Here is an 18,913-nt window from a genome sequence, read left to right as displayed (position 1 = left end):
ATGGGGACTGCATAGGCCTGGGGTTTGCACCAGCACACAAGTCCTGCCTCAGGGGCTGCACAGCTGAATCTCATGTGGCTTTGCAGGTGCTGGCAGATGACCTGGACCAGGGAGTGAATGGGCAGGTGACTTATGCCATTAACCAGTCCCTGCCAATGCCGGGCTTGTACCACATTGACCCTCAGACTGGCACCATTACCACTGCTGCCATCCTGGACAGAGAGATCTGGTCCCAGACCCGGTGAGTGCAGCCAGGCTAGGGGATGCCAGGACAGGGACAGAGCTGTGGAGCACAGCCCCGGGGCATGGGGAACACTGTTCTTAGTGCCCCCAAAGGTGTCCCAGCCTGGCTGTGAAATGGCTCTATCAAGCCGCACAGCTGAGGGTCAGTGGGAGTGAAGGACACAGGAGCCAGATGGCCAAGATGAGCCCACGCACAGCTCAGTCGGTTCTCTACAGAGCTGAGGAGATTGTGAGAGGGCCCTAGGTTCATCCATTCCCCTTCCTGCCTCCTTAATCTGCACTGCATCTGCTCTATTTCTTCCACCTCCAAGCACAGGACCCTTGCACTAGCTCCCCCAGATGTCCTCTTGCATCCAAGGGTCCTCTGGGCCCCTCGCCATATGTGCACACTCTGGACATTTCCATCCACATGTATGTGAAATTCTGGCAAACACCCCACCATGAATCTGAGGCTTCTCCTGCCCTTTCCCACACACTTTGCTCAGATGAGGACCCCTAGTTCATGTTCTCCCCTTCCACATGTGCCTCCATGACTGTGGGCTCCTCTGCCCTCTTCCCCCGAGGGGGTGTCTGAAGTATCCCTTCCATATACACACCCCTTGCCATTCCAGAGAGGCTCCAAGTGTTCCCCAGCAGCCAGAGAGCCCCAGACACCTGCCTGCACCCTGCAAGGTACTCTGCCTGCACCCACACACCTTCCAGATTTCAACACATGCCTTAGGTGTGCAAAAACCTACTGCCGTGCCCCACCATGCCCTCCGTGTACCACACCCCCTGCCCCACATATGCTCTCCAAATCACGGAACCATTGAGGCTGGAAAAGACATCTGAGATTACTGAGTCCAGCCTGTGACTGGTCGCCGTCTTGTCAGCTAGACAGAGCATCCAGTCTTTTCCTAAACACCTCCAGAGAATGCACTGCACAGATCCATCACCCCAGAGTCTGAGTTGCTGCGCATTTCCCCACCACATGCACACCTGCACTTATGTCCCAGCTGTGGAGTGCATGTCCCAGGTACTTTACACGGGTGAGGTGCTCCCTCACATGTGTGGACACACATCTGACCCTCATGCCTGCCCACAGCTTGGTGGTGACAGCGATGGACCGAGGAACACCACCGCTCATGGGCTCGGCCACACTGACCGTGGTGGTGATGGACATCAATGACAATAGCCCTACCATCCCGGTCCCCTGGGAGATCCGTGTCCCTGAGAGTGAGTGCCACAGCACTGAGGGCCAGAGCTGGGGTATGATGGGCACCATGGGGTGGGGAGGAGCCCCCAGGGAGGCCAGGCCAGTCCTTGTCAGGAGCTGGGTCACACTGACCCACTGAAGCCCCCCAAGCTCTCCAACATGACCCTTGTGCTGCTGCTGTGTCTTGAGGGAGCAACCTGAATTACCAACTCAGCCCTGGCTCCTGCCCCATGTCCAGGACTCTGGCTGCAGACACCTGCCCTGCCTGCTCACAGTCCAGCCAGTATTCCCTGTGCCCATGCCATACCTCCACGACCCCAAGACCTTTGTCTTCCCCCCAGCATCTCCCTCTCCCATGGCATCTTCCCCTCTTCCTGGCGCTCAAGCTCTGGATTGAACTGATTTATCACCAGGTGAGACAGGTATGCTGGGCAGGTATGGTCATCTCACTCACTTGTCTGCTCCCCACAGACACATTGCTGGGCACCCAGATAGCCCAGCTGACTGGGAATGATGTGGACTCAGGCCCTGCACTCTCCTACACGCTGCTGCTGGAAGGGGACATGGCAGACACCTTTGGGGTGCTGCGCTACGGTGGCCACATTGCCCTGACGGGGCCACTGGACCATGAACAGCGCAGCCGCTACACCCTCACCCTGCGTGCCTCTGACACTCGCCACGAGACTGAGGCCAACCTCACCATCCTTGTGGAGGATGTGAACGACAACGTGCCCACCTTCACCCAGGTTTTCTATCAGGTACATGCACCAGGTGTGCCAGCCAGCAGGGACCATCCCACACAAGCCCTCTGCAGCTCCTGCCTGGCCCACCTGCCCTTACAAAGCAGACGATGGGTCTGAGCCCCTTCTGGTCTCACTTTCTGACCCACATCTACATCCTGGAATCCCTCATGCTGTCACTGTGGCATAGAAGGAGTTGAAACCAGGAAAGTGACCCTGGGACGAGCCCCTGCAAGGGGCACAGCTGGATGCAAAGGGTCTAGCAGAAATAGATGAGCATAGTGGAGAGGCCAGAGGGGGTGGGAAATGGGCAACGGCCCAGACAAGTGTTTGTGGCGAGACCTGGGTAGGTCCCTGTTGGAGGCTGGCTTGGGCAGTGTGTGCTGCAGCACTGGAGCCCAGGCAAGGGGCTAGGGAGCCCCAGGAATGCTTGGAGGGTCTAGGAGCACAAAGCCCTTGCATGTGGTTTCCCTGGTCAGTGAGACGCTGGAAACCCTTGGCTTTGGCTGCCTGGCCAGCCCCAGACCCCTGGCCCAGGGATGCTGGGGGCTCTGAGCAGGGGGGAACCAGGTGGTGACTGGGGTTTCCTCTTCTTCCAGGTGCTGCTGCCAGAGCACACACCTGCTGGCACTGTCATCCTCACTGTGAGTGCTACTGACCCCGACTCAGGGAGCAATGGGGATATCACCTTCCGCCTGGCTGTGCCCAGCCCTGATGTTGCCATCGACCCCAGCAATGGTGCGTGGGCTTGGTGCTCTGTGTGCCTCTCTCATGGGTCAATTTAAGGTTGCCTGTGGAGGGGAGTGCCCCCCTCCTGCCTCTGTTCAAACCCTCACGAGGTCACTTTCATGTGTGGCTGGTGAAGCAGACACAGCAGGGTGACCATCAAATGCTCCTCCAGCCAATACCCTTCCCAGCTCCCGCTGGCTCCCATGCTGACCCTGGCTTTGTGCTCCACAGGGACCCTCTTCACTACCCGGCAGGTGGAGTTCAATGCCAGCCAGCCCACCCTGGACCTGGTGGTGGAGGCCCGCGACCATGGCTCTCCCAGCCTCTCATCCTGGGCCACAGTGCAGCTCCAGGTTCTGGATGTTAACGACCACAGCCCCCGCTTCCAGGAGCCGTGCTACAACGCCAGCGTTCCCGAGGACCTGCGTCCAGGCACCACTGTGCTAATGCTGGAGGCGGGTGATGCCGACCTCTCCCGGGAGAATGCTGGCTTTGATTACACCATTGTCAGCGGGAATGGCGGCAACGCCTTCCAGGTGGAGAGCCGGGTGGCCCGGGCCGGGGGACAGCTCCGTACACAGGGAGCCCTGGTGCTTGTGGAGTCCTTGGACTTCGAGGCCATCCCAGTGTACAACTTGACGGTGGCAGCCTCGGACCGGGGCCTGCCGCAGCGCAGTGCCACAGTGCCCGTGCTGATCACCGTGCAGGACATCAATGACAACCCGCCTGTGTTCAGCCGGGCCGAGTACCGTGCGGTGGTGAGCGAGGCCGCGCTGCCTGGCACCGAGCTGCTGCGCGTGGCAGCCCATGATGCCGACTCGGGGCCGCGCGGCTGCGTTCACTACACCATCAGCTCAGGTGACCAGCACGGGCTGTTCCAGCTCCATGAGAGCACTGGGGCCCTGAGCCTGGTGCGGCCCCTGGATCGGGAAGCCCAGGTGCTGCACACACTGGTGGTGCGGGCCACGGACACACCAGGCGGGCATTTTGCGCTGGTCCCCGTGGCCATTGAGGTGAAGGACATCAATGACAATAAGCCGTACTTCCCGGTGGAGATGCTGAGTGCCAGCATCCGGGAGAACTTGCCCCCCGGCACGCTGGTCACCACGCTGCGTGCTGTTGATGCCGACACCGGCGCCTTTGGGGAGCTGCGGTACGTGGTGCTGGAGCAGGCAGTGGGGGACCCCAGCACAGGGGACGGCCGGGACGCCTTTGCTGTCAATGGGAGCTCTGGGGAGCTGCGTTCCCGCCTCACCTTTGACTATGAGCGAGCCAAAGCCTTCCAGCTCCTGGTTCGGGCCACTGACGCTGGCAATGCCTCGGCCACTGTGACTGTGCGGGTGCTGGTGACAGGGGAAGATGAGTACGATCCTATCTTCCTGAGCCCCTCCTTCAACTTCGAGGTGCCTGAGGGCGCGCGCAAAGGGCAGAGCATTGGGCGGGTGCTGGCCACGGATGAGGATGAGGGGGTTGACGGTGTTGTGCTGTACACCCTGGCAAAGCCCTCACCATACTTTGCCATCAACCAGACCACGGGCTCCATCTACCTGCGTGTGGACAGCCAGCCCCAAGCCGGGGCTGGGCGCGCCAAGAGGGAGCCACGGGAGATGAGCCTGGAGGTGCAGGCACGCAGCCCTCTGCCTGCTTCCCGTGTGGCCTCTGTGCAGGTCACCATTGACGTCACGCACACCTCCTTTGGCCTGGCAACTGATCTCAACCTCCTGCTGGTGGCCGTGGCCGCCTCGCTGGGTGTTGTGGTGGTGCTGGCCGCTGTGGCCATCGTGCTGGCCCTGGTGCGCTCCCGGCAGCGCCGGGGCCACAAGAAGGCAGAGGGAGAGGGGGCACTGGCCTGTGCACAGAGCGGGTCCTTGCAGAAGCTGGGCCATGAGGAGCCAGCACTGCCCGGGGCTGAGCACATCTACCACCAGGCACTGCCAGGCTATGGGACTGAGCCGGCGGGGCCCTACACGCGGGGTGGCTCCCTGGACCCCTCGCATTCCAGTGGCCGTGGCTCTGCTGAAGCCGCCGAGGATGATGAGATACGGATGATCAATGAGTACCCACGTGTGGCCAGCATCACAGCCTCCATGCAGGAGCACATTGCTGCCCGCGGCCCTGACTCTGGCATCCAGCAGGATGCTGACCAGCTCTCTGACATCTCCTGTGAGCCAGCTGCATTGGAGAGCGCACAGTGGTTCAAGAGCAAAAAGGGCTCTGGGCTGCTGCTGCCAGGGCCACCCCTGCAGCTGTACCGTGAGGACAGCGGGGGCAGCGCCTTCCTGGGCGTCCGCTGTGGCCTCAGCGTCTCCTCACAGCCCCAGGACTACACCTTCCCAGAGGATGGCAAGCCCTCCGTGGAGGGCTCACTCACCGCCATTGTGGCCAGCGACGAGGAGCTCCGTGGCAGCTACAACTGGGATTACCTGCTGAACTGGTGTCCCCAGTTCCAGCCTCTGGCCAGTGTCTTCACGGAGATTGCCCGCCTCAAGGATGAGAGCTCCCTGCGCAAGCCCTTCCCAGCCAAGCCCAAGGCAGAACCCAAGCCCCGCATTGACCCCCCGCCCCTCATCACCTCAGTGGCCCATCCAGGTGCCAAGTCTGTGCCCCCCAAGCCACCACCAGGCAGGACCTTCCCACACCCATCCTCCCTGCGCCGCTCTCCTATTAGCCACGAGGGTTCCATTTCGTCCTCCGCCATGTCGCCCAGCTTCTCCCCATCGCTGTCCCCGCTGGCCGCCCGCTCCCCTGTGGTCTCGCCCTTCGGCATCTCACAGGGGCCATCCACCTCCACCATCAGTGCTGAGCACTCGCTGGAGCCTCCTGAGGAGGCTGAGCTCAGGATTTAGAGCTGGGCCCCTGGACTCCTCTGCCCCAGCCCACAGCCATGGGGCCAGAGCGAGGCTCAGCCCAGGGCTGCTAATATGGGTGCTCATCCCACTCCCAGCCTGGCCTGGCCTGGGCCCCTGGGACTGCAGATGCCCTTGGGGACTGGGGCCCCTGTCCCTCCCACAGCTTGGCAGACCCTGTGCCCTGTGCTGGCTGGTGCCCTATGGACTGCTGACCCCAGTGCTGGCACCCCGGGGTGACGGTCCATGTGCTGCTCGTGGTGGCCCAGATTGATGCTGGGCAGGATGGTGCTTCATGGTACTTGGTGCTCCAGGAGCGACAGGGAGCTGAGGGGGGCTGGAGGCCCGGACCCTGCCCTACTCATCTCCAGGGCCATGCAGCAGCCTGGGTGCAGGAGGACCCTGAGCCTTCCCTTGCGACCCTAGGAGCTCCCAGGGCAGGGTGCGATGCCCCAGGGCACGGACACTGCCTGTGGGAATGAGCCTGCCCCCTGGCCGGGAGGGGACACTCACAGGGCTAGCTGCAGCAGAAGGCAGCAGTACCCACATCTTGCTGCCTGTCTGTGTCTGGGTGGAGACAGGAGAGCCTTTGAGGTCTCTCCAGTCCTTTCATTACCCACTGTAGGTGACACATCCAGGGAATCTCCTGCCCAGAACTTCAGGATGGTTCCTGTGTTCCTGGGAGGGAGGCGTCTGCCATGTTCAGCGTGGGAATCCCGTTCCTAGGACCAGATACCTCTCTGGGCAAGGGTCCCAGGCAGGCACAGTGCCCAGGCACAGGCAGCACACTGGGGCTGGTAGAGCTGTGTGAAGCTGACAGGGACAGTCCAGCCTCAGCAGCAGTGGTGATGGCTGCTGTGACCCGCACCTGCCTCAGCCTGCAGCTGCAGGGGCACGGGTGGGAGGTAGTGCCCCACAAAGCCACATTGCCCAGCATGTTCTCTTACAGCCACAGTGGGGGCACTGGGCATCTGGCCTTCCCTGGGACTCTCTTGCATGATTGCTTCCCAAGACGGTCTGGGCCACCTCCAGAACATGGTCAGGGTGCCAGAACCCCCTGCTCCTGGCCCCAGCCCCCTGTGCGGGGCTGTTCTGCACCCCTGTTATGCACGTTGTGAGCCCGGAGGGGGCCCCTGCCGCGGGGCCGGTCCCCATCTCCTCCCACCATGTGCCCGACCAGTCACACCCGCAGCACACTGAGCTCGCTGGAGCTCTCCCTGGCCCGCTGGAGCTCTCCCTGGGCCCAGAGCTCTCCCTGGGCCCGGAGCTCTCGCTGGCCCGCCGGAGCTCTGCCGGAGCTCTCCCTGGCCCGCCGGAGCTCTGCCGGAGCTCTCCCTGGGCCCGGCTGCTCTCGGGGAGCTGCTCCCACACCACGGGCCTTGGCAGTGCGGCTGTGGGCTCTGCTGCTGCAGTCCTGCTGCTCCCGGGGCTGTGATCCCCACACGGCCGTGGGTACACAGCGAGGGCTGGAACAGCCCTGAATGCCCAGTCTGGTCACAGGTGTGTTTGGGGGTCGGGGCGACACCCCATGCCTGAGCAGAGCTGGGGGCAGCTCCTTCCCGTCACACGCTCCCCAGACCCAGCACATCTGCAGCATGGCTGCAGCCCCAGCCCCACAGGTGTTGTCACAACAGACAAATGCTGTGACATCTGCCTGTCCCCCCATTTCCCATGAAGAGCCATCTGTGGCTGCAGCTGTGTGTGTCACAATCAGCTTCTCATCCCCCTTGTGCTGTGGGGTCCTGGCATGCGCCACTAGGTCCCGGGTGCTGTCCTGGGCACAGGGCAGTGACAGGGGACAGGCATCTGCAACAGTGACAGGGGCACCAAGGGGGTCCCACAAAGGCCCATGCCCGCTCGTGCCCACCCTCCATGCCTGGGGACCCACAGGGGCCTGAGGCGCCCTGGGAGGGGCAGATGGTTCTGCCTTGGCACAGGGGCAGCCCACAGAGGTTCTTGGGGTGGGCACTCTCATCCCCTCTCTGTCCTGCTCACAAGCACTGTGGGGACACACTGTTCTCCCCAGGCCCCATAGGGACACTCTGGGGGTGTCTGGTGTCCCCCAGTCCCATGCTGGGGTGCCTGATGCCCCCTGGCCTTGTGCTGCCCAGGCTGCCCACACAGCCCAGCTCCACTGCACATCTGGGATGAGGACAGACATGGGTCACTCTGCACGCCACAGGAAGGGCCAGACACATACACCCTGCTTTGGGCTGGGGTCACTGAGCCCCCTGTTATTTATTTTTACACATTGTACTACAATTCCTGTTTTTACTCGTTTGTACCTTTTTTATTGTGTCTTGTGGAGCTGCATGTACCAGCGCTGCCCACGGCCGTGCAGGGGCCACTCGGTGCAGCCTGAACCCAAGTGCCAATGTCTCAAAAAATGCCTTAATAAACCACACGTTTGTACAGACACAGCCCCATCCCTGCTGCTGTGGGCTCGTGCCAGGCTGGCACCATGTTCCCAAGGCACTGACCAGAGCGGGGATGCTGGACCTGCATCACGAAGGGCTCACATGAGCCTGGCCAGGCCCTGGCACCCACATCCATGGCTGCGTCCTGCCAAGTCCTGTTCCCGAGAGGCCAGTGAAGTTGTGGCACCCCATGGTCCTGGGGCTGTCCAACAGTGAGGCTGAGTGTGTTTCCATACAGGCATACGTGCAAACACAGCTGTGGAAGGCATGTCTCCACACGTGCACACAGCTGGTCCCGCATGCCACAGGCATCGCTATCCCATCCCCTACCCTCGCTCTGGTGAGGGCTGTGGGCAGGGCTGTGCAGGCACCCAGAGCTGTAGCAGCCACAGCTGGACACGTCTGCCCAGCAGGTACCTCACATTCCCAGGATCCCCACTGAGGACACCTGGACACACAAGTTCCCCAAGGCACAGCCTTATCACAGCCAGCATGCACAGACCTGCTCTGGGGATCCCAGTGCTCCAGCAATCCCGCCAGTCTGCCCAGTAACTTTGGCTCTGCTTCTCCCTGTTGGGTGATACAGACATGCACGGGGCTCTTTGCTGATCTCCAGACGCTGTGACCTGATGCCACACTCCTCACCAAACAGTGCCCCCTGGCCCCAGGAAACAGTTACCAAGCTGGAGAACCAGTAGTGGCCGTGCAGCTGTCAGGTGTTGGATGTGGCCAGACCCGTAGTGACCATCAACCAGCTACATATGATCACCCACTTCCATCCTGCTTTACCTTTGTTTGTTGTTCCCAAAACCAACCTGTTTACTCCCTGTCCTCAGCTCTCAGGTTCCAACACCCCACAGCAAGTCCTGCACAGCCCCAGCCTATTCTGCACAGCCCCCAAGGCACGCCCAGCCCTGCTGGCAGCACTCTGGGGCCAGGGGGCAGCTCCTGTCCCCCGGCTCTGACAGGGCTCCTCACTTCACTGGGGTAAGCATAAGCCAGCACAGCCGGGGCAGAGGGGGAAAGGACGACCACCCCGACCCTGATGGTGTCCCTGGGGTTCCCTCTGCTCCTTCCTCCCCCAGCCCGACTCCTTCTAGCTCCCTGCTGGGGTGCAGCGGGCATGCTGGTTGCCCTCAGTGCCACTGTCCTCCTCTGGTGTTCCTGGCCTCGGGAAAAGCCAGCTGCACACAGTGGGGACTCACATCACTGCACCTGTGGGAACAGCACACGAGGGTCCCGGAGAGCGAGGCTCCAGCCAGGGGACACAGAGGCTCCCTGACCTCCCAGGCGCTGGACCAACAGCAGATGCTCCTTAACACGATTAGCTCTGCCCGGCCGCCTTAATCCTGGCTGTCCAGACAGATCCAGGCATCATCCCCTGCAAATCTCATCCCACTTAGAGAATCCATCCCCAAACTGGACCTGGGCCGTGCAGCCCCGACAGCACCCCAGCCCCCGGTTGCGGCCAGGGCAGCTGGTTCCCCCGTGTCTGCAGTCAGGAGGAGGCTGGGGCTGCCAGGCCAGGGCAGCCGTGGGGCTGGAGCAGGGGAGCAGGAACAGACAGACACCTCTGGTGTTGCTCCAGCGCGGGGGATTGGCAACCTCGGCCGGGCAGGTGGTTTTCCTATTGCCTGTCTCTTCCTGGCCTGGGCCCCGCTCTGCAGAAGCAGGAAAGCAGCTGGGAACTGCTGGAGCCATGGGATGTGCCGTGTGACTGGGCTTGTCACTGAAACTGCAGGAAAACAAAAAAACTCTCCAACATTTATACTGTGAGAGAATCAAGGCATTGCTTTATTCTGGCCAGGATGTGCAACAGAAATTGTTTCATCCACATATGTCCTGGGTTGTGCAGAGAAAAATCATTCCATGACACATGAATTTTACTACATTTTCTACATATTTTATACAGCCAAAGCACATAGAAATTCATTGGTTCATTGTCCATTTGTCCCAAGTGTCAACGTTCTGTGTTTGGTTTCCTATTCGAGGAGTGACGTCTGCAGTTGATGTTCGTTCACGGTTGTTAACCTTTGTGTATCTCCTGCGCTGCCCCCAGCAGCCCCTCCTGCATGGGACCGCTCACCCCCCGCCCGGCCCGGGACCCCAGCAGGGTCCCCCGCCTGTCAAGGGCCTCTCCTCCCAGTCCGCGGCCATCGGTCCTGCACGGACTCTCGTCCTGCCTCCAGCCCTGCAGGGAGCCCTGCCCCCCGGAGCCCGGCACGGGCCCTCGGCCGAACGCCGTGTCCGAGCCGGGAACGTGTCCGCACCGCGCCGGGAGACGGCCGGGAACGGGCTGGGGGCGGCCAGGGCCGTGTCTGAGCCGCCTTGGGGCGGCCGGCAGGCAGCGAGTCCCCGCCGGCACCCAGTCCGGAGCCCGGTACCGTGCCTAGAGCCCGGTGCCGCAGCCCGGAGCCTGGTACCGTGCCCGGAGCCCAGATCCCGCCCCGTGCCCGTACCCCGGTACCGTGCCCGTACCCCGGTACCGTGCCCGGAGCCCAGATCCCGCCCCGTGCCCGTACCCCGGTACCGTGCCCGGAGCCCAGATCCCGCCCCGTGCCCGTACCCCGGTACCGTGCCCGTACCCCGGTACCGTGCCCGTACCACGGTACCGTGCCCGTACCCCGGTACCGTGCCCGTACCCCGGTACCGTGCCCGTACCACGGTACCGTGCCCGTACCCCGGTACCGTGCCCGTACCCCGGTACCGTGCCCGTACCCCGGTACCGTGCCCGGAGCGCCCCCGGCGCCGAGCCCGGTACTCCAACCGTCACGTGAGCGCTGTCACGTGAGCGCTGTTTTGGTGTCTCCGCGTGGCGGGAGTCACGCGGCCACACGTGACCGGGCGGCATGGCGCGGGGGTAACGGCACGGAGCGGGGCGCCGGGACACCGGGACACCCCGGGACACCGGGACACCCCGCCGGGGGGCGGTAACGGGGCCGGGGCGGCCTCGGCGGCCATGGGGTCCGACGGGGCTCCCGGGTGATGGAGGCTCAGGGGGTCCGACGGGGCTCCCGGTGGCGGTGGGGACGGGGACCGGGGGGTCAGGCGGGGTTCCTCGGTGGTGAGGGCTCGCGGGCCAGGCGGGCTCCCCAGTGGCAGGTAGCGGGGTCAGACAGGCTCCCCGGTGCTGGGTCTCGGCGAGTTCCGGGGGGCTCCCCAGACCCGGGGCGAGGGGTAGTCAGACGGGCTTCGGGCTCGGTCCGCGGTCAGTGCTGTTGCCCGCGGCTGTGCCATTGCCTGTGCTCCCCTGAGCCCATTGCAGGTGTTGGGGGATCCCCGCCGTGCTGGCGCTGTGTGCGGCCGCCTGGAGCTGCGCCCCGGGGCTCGCGCTGCAGCTGGAGCGGGACCAGCCGTTCCGGTAGGTGCGGGGCGGGGGCCGGGCCAGGCCGGGCCAGACTGCGGTGCCGGTGCTGGCCCCGCTCACCGCCCACCCTGCAGCGTGCCCCCCGGCTGGGCCCACGCCGGCCGCGTGGATCCCGGGCAGCCGGTGCTGCTGACCTTCGCCCTGCGTCAGCGCGGCGCTGCCCGTCTCGCCCGCCTGGTCCAGGCTGTCTCGGACCCCCGGTCCCCACAATACGGTAACGGCCACGTCCCTGAGGCCCGAGACCCTCGGGGCCTGTGAGGGGATCTGTAACCCCTGTGTGCCTCCCAGGGCAGTACCTGTCCCTGGAGCAGGTGAGGGACTTGGTCCAGCCTTCCCCAGCCACGCTGATGACAGTTCTGAAGTGGCTGCAAGGCCATGGTGTAGAGGACTGCCGGAGTGTCACCACCCTTGACTTTCTTGAGTGTTACCTGCCTGCAAGGTGAGCTCTGAGCGCCAGAACTGGCTCTGCTGGCCCTGTGGTGGCTATCCCTGTGTCTCACTGCTGTCCCATCCTGTGGTGGCTGTTCCTATGTCCTAGTCCAGTCCCACTCCGTAGTGGCTGTCCCTCTCTCCCAGCCCTGTCCTGTCCTTCGGTGGCTGTCCCTGTGTCCCAGGGCTGTCCTGTCCCACAGCGGCTGTCCCTGTGTTGCAGTGCGGCCGAGCACCTGCTCCCTGGGGCCGAGTTCCACCGGTACGTGCAGGGCCAGCGTAGCCTGCTGCGGTCCCCGCTGCCCTACTCTGTCCCCGCAGAGCTCGCTGAGCACCTGGACTTCGGTACGTCCCACCTGGGGGAGCTGAGGCTGCGGAACTCAGGTGCTGCTGCTCCTGGGGAACAAACCTCCCTCCTGCAGATCCCCGTTCCGTGGGATCCAGTGACCATCCCATTAACAGCGTGGGGGGTGCCAGGCTGAGGCTATGGCTGAGCCACAGGAAGGCTGAGGAAGGCTCAGCTGTGGGAAGGCTGAAGAGGCTCTTCCCCTGGGCCAGGGCTGCAGGGTTGGGCTCTCCAAGCCCTGCTGTTGGCCTGCCCGTGTAGAAGTGGGGGCAGTGATGGGGAGTCCAAGGGCTCTGTCCTGCCCTCCTAGGGCTCTGTGCCCTGACAGCCTCTCCCATCCCACTGGGCTCTGCTGCAGTGGGTGGGTTGCACCGGTTCCCCACGGAGCACAAGGCAATTAGCAGAGCCAGGGCCAGGAAGGACGCAAAGCTGGCACGAGCATCGTTCCACCTGGGCGTGACACCGGCTGTCCTGCGCCAGAGATACAACATGACAGGGGGGGATGTGGGGCTGCTGCCCAACAACAGCCAGGCCTGTGCACAGGTAAGCACTGCCTTGTCAGAGGCATGTGTACCGGGGCAGTCCAAGGGTTTGGTGCTGGTCTGGGGGTCTTGGGACAGCTGGGTGTCCCTCAGTGGCTGCTGGGAGCACCTGGTGTAGCACAGACCCGTGCTGGGCAATTTCCTACGTCAGGATCAAAGCGTTACCTTGTTTTTTTGAGAGGAGACAACCTGTCCCTCTGTATCCCACAGTTTCTCGAGCAGTACTTCCACCAAGCTGACCTGGCTGAATTCATGCAGCTCTTTGGCAGCGGCTTTGCCCACCGCACGCAAGTGGACCGGGTGGTGGGGCACCAGGGCTGTGGCAAAGCCGGGCTGGAGGCCAGCCTGGATGTAGAATACATCATGAGCACGGGTGCCAATGTCTCCACTTGGGTCTTCAGCAACGCAGGTACTGGGGAAGAGCCACGAGGGGCAGGGGGAAGGAGAGCACCCAGAGGGAGGAGGGGAGGGCCTGGAGCAGGGAAGGGAACATTTGGAGGTTTGAGGGAGGGGGCTGGAACAAGGGAGGGGAGTGCTGGGAGGAGTGAGGGGAGAGCTTGCAGGGCTGTGCAGACAACTGGCTGTAGTACTGCCCAGGTGCATCCCCAGCTGCTGTGGGAGCGGACCCTGTGTGCTCCCCAAGTCAGAGCTGGCACCGCATTCCCAGCTCCTAGGGACATCACTCCTGCTGTGTGTGGTGACTTTGAACTCTGTATACCTTCAATCTTCAGAGTATCCTGAAGCAGGGTTTCTGTTGCTAGCACCATACAGAGCAGCTGCCCCACTCAGCTCCATGAAGGAGGGCACAGCCCTCCTCCCGTGGGGTTTTCCAGCTCTGCTGCAGCTGAGCTCCCACCCATGAGCCTTCCAGAGGAACAGATGAGGGAGAGTGAGGGAATTGGGAAAATAAATTGCCAAACAGCCTACACAAACACAAACAGGGCACAGTGCTAGGGGCAGTGTCCTTGTCCCAGACTGGGAACTGGCTGAGCAGGTGGGTGCCACAGGGACAGCAGCCCTGTCCCTGATGGTGACGGTGACAGCAGATGAGTGCTGCCCTTCCCTCCGCCCTCACACAGTTACTGGTATGGGAAGGATGCAGATGAGTGACATGGGTGACCGAGAGTGAGTAGGTGTGCCTGGGACGCTGCTCCCCTCCCAGTGGAGAGGACTGGGAACAGGGAGGGACCTGGGCAGGTGCAGGTGGAATGTGTGGAGGTGGCACATGCGCTTCTCTTCTGGGACCTGTTGCCAGAGGAGGAGCTGAGGCCCTGCTGGGCCCACAGGTGCCCATGTGGCTGCAGCCCTGGGGCAGAGTCTCAGAGAGGAGGTGTGAGTGTAGCCCCCTGTCCTGGGCTGATGACAGTCTTGCCAACCCCATGGGCTGAGCTGAAGCTCAGTGCTGTCAATGTGAGGAGCCCCAGGATGAGCTCACGGAGCTCCAGGCCGGATGTGCTGTGACTCCATGGCCCACAGGAAGGAGCACTTGGAGCTGCACTGCGAAGGAGGGTGCTGGTGCTGATGAGGCAGGGCTCCTCGCACTGTCTCCCACTGTCGCTGATGTCGGAGGAGCTATCCCACGTGTCCCTTCCCCGATGTCCTTGCAGGGCGCCACGAGAGCCAGGAGCCCTTCTTGGCCTGGCTGCTGCTGCTCAGCAACATGTCAGCGCTGCCCTGGGTGCACTCGGTGAGCTACGGGGACGACGAGGACAGCCTGTCCTACGCCTACATGGAGCGTGTCAACACCGAGTTCATGAAGGCGGCGGCCCGCGGCCTCACCATCCTGTTTGCCTCAGGTGCAGCTGAGCTCGAGCACCGAGTGGGGCTGGGGAGGGGGTGCCTGGGGCGCCGTGCTCACCTGTCACCTGTTCCTGTGTCGCAGGTGACGACGGTGCTGGCTGTCGGCGAGAGCATGGCGGGAACCACACGTTCCGGCCCAGCTTCCCGGCCTCCAGGTGGGTGCGAGGGGTCAGCACAGCCCTGCGGAGGCACGGCCGGCCCCGGCCCCAGAGGGGTCTGAGCTCCTGAAAGGTCACCTGAGGGTCCTCACCAGCAGTCGTACAGAGCCCAGAGCTGCAGCCTGTGCAGCTGCGGGATTGGTTTGGTCTGTGGGGTGAAGGTGTGGTAGCAGAGGGGGCTGTTGGTGGCTGCTAAGGCCCAAGCAGCCTTGTGCCCACCGGCAGTGTCCCCCTGCTTCCCCAGCCCCTACGTCACCACCGTGGGTGGCACGTCCTTCAAGAACCCCTTCCTGGTGACGGAGGAGGTGACGGATTACATCAGCGGGGGTGGCTTCAGCAACGTCTTCCCCATGCCCGAGTACCAGGTGAGGGACACCAGTGCCGCCAGGCTGGGGGCTGCAGACGGGGCTGCAGGGTTAGGCTCGGGGGGGACAGTGGCCCTGGGGATGCCCACAGGCCGTGCTATCCCCAGGCCGCTGCTGTTGGGCATTTCCTGCACTCAGCCTCGAAGCTGCCGCCCAGCTCCTACTACAACAGCAGTGGCCGTGCATACCCCGACCTGGCTGCGCTCTCTGACAACTACTGGGTGGTGACAAACCGCATCCCGCTGCCCTGGGTGTCGGGAACCTCGGTAAGGAGCTCACCCCCTGCTGCCCTCCAGCACGGCGGGGCCCTGGGCTGAGCGGTTGTGCCCACGCAGGCGTCCACACCGGTGGTGGCAGGCATGGTGGCACTGATCAATGACCGGCGCCTGCAGCGGGGGCTGGCACCCCTTGGCTTCCTCAACCCTGCGCTCTACCAGCTGCAGAAGCAAGGGCTTGATGATGCATTCTACGATGTGAGCAGAGCAGGGAATGGGCTGGAGGGGCTGTCCTGGGGGCTGAGGGGACTTCGGGTGTTCTGATGTGTTTGGCTGAGGCCTGGGGTGGGCCCATCCATGGGGCTGGGAGGGCCGTGTGTGCTCCAAGGGCTGTCCTGGGGGCTGGGGGTTGTCCTGGGGCTCCTGCTCCCAAAGCTGTGCCTGGGGCAGGGCCAGCAGTGTCCTGCTGGGGGGCAGGAGAGAATCCCTATGGCGTTCCCATGGGAGGGGGTCCTGGGGTTGGCCTCGACGTTTCCATGGGAGTGATATCCTTGGGGGTCCCTATGGGCTTCTGTGAGCTCTGTGGGGGTCCCCATGTCAGATGTCTGGGGGCCCCTGTCCCCAGGATTCCTGTCTCAGGGATGGCAGGGACAGCTGTCCCTGGGTCCTGGGGACTGCGGGCAGGGTCCCTGTGCCCATGCTACCCCTGTCCTGGGTGGTCCCTGGGCCCTGGGATCCCTGTCCCAGGCCTGTGTGGGGCTCGGGTGCTCCAGAGGTCGCTGTCCCGAGACTTGGGGGGGCGTTGCCGCGGTCCAGTACTGAAGCTGGTCCCCGCAGGTGATCCAGGGCTGCCACCTGTCCTGCCTGGATGGCACCGTGCAGGGCCAGGGCTTCTGTGCCACCCCCGCCTGGGACCCGGTCACGGGCTGGGGCACCCCCAACTTCCCGCGCCTGCTGCGGGCGCTGGGGCCGCGCTGACCGGGGCGCCGTGGCATGACCGCGGTGCCGGGCAACGGGGCACGGACAGCGGGACCGCACGGACAGCGGGACCGCACGGACAGCGGGACCGCACGGACAGCGGTGCACGGGCCGCGGGACCGGACAGCGGGACCGGACCGCGAACGCCGCGGAGCTGGGGGCGGAGCGGGGGCGGCGGGGGCGGAGCAATAAACAAGCGAAGCCCCGCCCACCGCCTCTGTTTGGACCCGTGCGGGGCGATGAGCGTCGGAGGGCTGAACCAATGGGGGGCAGGGCGGGGGCCCAACGGGGCCAATGGGACGGCGAGGGGGGCGGGGCGAAGGAGCCGCGGGGCCAATGCAGCGGCTCGGCATGCGCAGGCGCGGAGCGGGCTGGCGCCGGGACCATGAGCGGCAGCGGCGATCCCGACCCCGCGGCCGCGGCTCCGGCTGCCCCGCCGGGCCCCGCCGACGGCAGCAAGCCCAGCCCGGCCGCCGCGGGAAGCGCCGGGCCCGGGGCGGCGCCGGCTGCGGGGGGCGGTGCGGCGCGCGCCGCCGAGGGCTGTGCGGCCGGCGGGAGGGGGCCCGGTGAGTCGCGATGGGGGCGGCGGGAGATGCGCCCCGCTCACGGGGAGCCCCGCGGGACGCGCTGAGCTACTCGGGCCGTGGGAGCGGCCCCCGAGGTGTTCCGGGGTGCCCCGGGTCCCGCTGGGCGTGTGTCTTGCGGTGCCGGTGCCGTGCGCGGGTCTAGCTCTGCCCGTGCTGTCCCGCGGTGCCGGTGCCGTGCGCGGTTCTAGCTCTGACCGTGCTGTCCCGCGGTGCTGGTGCCGTGCGCCGTTGTAGCGCTGACCGTGCTGTCCCGTAGTGCCGGTGTCCGCGGCCGTGGCCGCTCCCCCGGACGGGGCCATGTCTAACGGTGTGTACGTGCCGCCCGCGGCCAACGGCGACGTGAAGCCGGTGGTGTCCACCACACCGCTCGTGGACTTCCTCATGCAGCTGGAGGACTACACTCCCACGGTACCGACACACAGGGCGGCTCCCGTGGGACGGGACGGGATGGGACACGGGGCAGGTCCCGCGGTACTGGGGTACGGCGCGGCTCCTGTGACACGGGACATAGGATGTAGAAACGCTCCGCGGGGCTGTGCAGCTGTTCCAACTCTTCCCTTCCAGATCCCGGACGCCGTCACAGGGTATTACCTGAACCGGGCAGGGTTTGAGGCCTCGGACCCCCGCATGTGAGTGGCCGCAAGCTGGGGAGGAGAGGCAGGAGCCACGCAGGGTCCGGCAGAAGGGCCCGCGGACCCTGTTGCCTCGCCAACACGGTCCCTGTCCCGCAGAATCCGCCTGATCTCGCTGGCGGCTCAGAAGTTCATCTCGGACATTGCCAATGACGCGCTGCAGCACTGCAAGATGAAGGGCACAGCCTCGGGCAGCTCCCGCAGCAAGAGCAAGGTGAGGGGCTGGGGGGAGTGGGGAGCCCTCCCTTGGGATGGGGCTGAGCCGCAGCCACCGAGTGCAGGAATGTGGGGTGTAGAAATCCCAACATCTGCGGGCTTATGCTGGGTCCCTGCGGGCGGGGAGGGGCTGGCGGGGACACGATGGGGGCATGGAGCTTGTGGACACCCTTTGGTGCCCCTCCACCCCAGCAGTGGTTGCAGCTCTGGGCTTGGGGAGGAGCTGGAGTGAGGGGTGCTGGGGACCCTCCTAGTGCCATATCTGGGGATCAGGGGCTCCGCAAGGCCAGTAGGATTTGGTGCTAGTTGTCCAGGGATATCTGCAGGGAGGTGGGCATACCCCAGTGCTGCCCAGCAGCTCCTCTGGCTGTGGGACACGCCTGTCCCTGCACTGTGGGGGGTCCCACGGCCCCGGCTGTCCCTGCTGTGACCGCCTGCCCCATGTCCCTCAGGACAAGAAGTATACGCTGACCATGGAGGACCTGACACCGGCGCTGGCTGAGTATGGCATCAACGTCAAAAAGCCGCATTACTTCACATAGAGCACGGGGGAGCTTGGGCAGCTTGTAGGGGTAGTGTCAGTGCCATTAAACACCTCACAGGGTTTTGTGGGAAGGCAGCCTTGCTCCTGTGCCTGCGTCCACAAGTGCTGGCCCTGGTCCTCCACGTGCTCACCCCCCTCTGCTGGTCAGAGGGGGCTCGGTGCTCCCAGCAGTACTGGAGCAGAGTGGGGTTAGGGCACAGGGACTGCCCAGCACTCTTCCTTCTCCTCCTTCCCTAAACTGCCCCTTGTCTCCCACAGGGAACACCATGGGGGCTGCACAGGCAGCACGACAAATGGAGCCAGGGATGGGACCCTGAGCCCACCCCTCCTGCACCAGGCCCCTCCCGAGGGGGCCCTGTGCCTATCTACCCTACTTGTGCTGGGCACCAGAGGGTTGCTGTGGGTGGTGACTTGTGCCCAGGGCTCTGTGGGCTGCAAGGTAGCCCCATGTCAATCCAACCCCACCCTCAGTCCTAGACATCCCCTGTGAGTCTCAGCCCCCCAGTCACTCCAGCCCCCCACCCCAAACAACTCCCCCCATTCCTCCGCCCCGTACCCCAGCAG

The 18,913-nt window shown here is 64.3% G+C and overlaps 3 protein-coding genes across 5 annotated transcripts in view; all 3 read left to right on the top strand.

The window, feature by feature from the left end:
- The window catches only part of DCHS1 (dachsous cadherin-related 1), a 43,514-nt gene extending 35,343 nt beyond the window's left edge, over window positions 1-8,171 (top strand). For both annotated transcript variants that reach the window (XM_021538775.4, XM_085588167.1), the window contains exons 17-21: window positions 87-241; window positions 1,328-1,458; window positions 1,910-2,196; window positions 2,778-2,916; window positions 3,139-8,171. In XM_021538775.4, coding sequence (XP_021394450.3) covers window positions 87-241; window positions 1,328-1,458; window positions 1,910-2,196; window positions 2,778-2,916; window positions 3,139-5,753 — 3,327 coding nt within the window. In that variant the 3' untranslated portion in view covers window positions 5,754-8,171. The remainder of the gene's footprint in view (window positions 1-86; window positions 242-1,327; window positions 1,459-1,909; window positions 2,197-2,777; window positions 2,917-3,138) is intronic.
- A 2,792-nt stretch (window positions 8,172-10,963) lies between these two features.
- Window positions 10,964-16,579, top strand: TPP1 (tripeptidyl peptidase 1). Of its 2 annotated transcripts, none has more exons than XM_021538772.3 (13): window positions 10,964-11,030; window positions 11,436-11,531; window positions 11,612-11,751; window positions 11,826-11,976; window positions 12,190-12,311; window positions 12,671-12,855; window positions 13,065-13,263; window positions 14,462-14,650; window positions 14,737-14,809; window positions 15,057-15,177; window positions 15,285-15,443; window positions 15,513-15,650; window positions 16,230-16,579. In XM_021538772.3, exons 1-13 carry the CDS (start codon window positions 11,020-11,022, stop codon window positions 16,368-16,370), a joined length of 1,725 nt encoding a protein of 574 aa, XP_021394447.3. In that variant the 5' UTR covers window positions 10,964-11,019; the 3' UTR covers window positions 16,371-16,579. The 2 variants fall into 2 exon arrangements, with proteins under 2 accessions (XP_021394447.3, XP_085444229.1); XM_085588103.1 differs by lacking the exon at window positions 10,964-11,030 and adding an exon at window positions 11,115-11,134.
- A 161-nt stretch (window positions 16,580-16,740) lies between these two features.
- On the top strand, window positions 16,741-18,424 carry TAF10 (TATA-box binding protein associated factor 10). Its single transcript, XM_021538773.3, has 5 exons — window positions 16,741-16,936; window positions 17,214-17,365; window positions 17,522-17,586; window positions 17,689-17,803; window positions 18,258-18,424. The coding sequence occupies exons 1-5, from the start codon at window positions 16,756-16,758 to the stop codon at window positions 18,345-18,347; spliced, it is 603 nt and encodes a 200-aa protein (XP_021394448.1). The 5' UTR covers window positions 16,741-16,755; the 3' UTR covers window positions 18,348-18,424.
- Window positions 18,425-18,913: the final 489 nt, after the last annotated feature.

The sequence above is a fragment of the Lonchura striata genome, chromosome 1 (genome assembly GCF_050655825.1).
Source record: "Lonchura striata isolate lonStrDom1 chromosome 1, ASM5065582v1, whole genome shotgun sequence".
In the NCBI taxonomy this organism is placed as follows: domain Eukaryota; kingdom Metazoa; phylum Chordata; class Aves; order Passeriformes; family Estrildidae; genus Lonchura; species Lonchura striata.
Note: the sequence above shows the minus strand (reverse complement) of the source record. Positions and strands in the feature narration are given on the sequence as shown.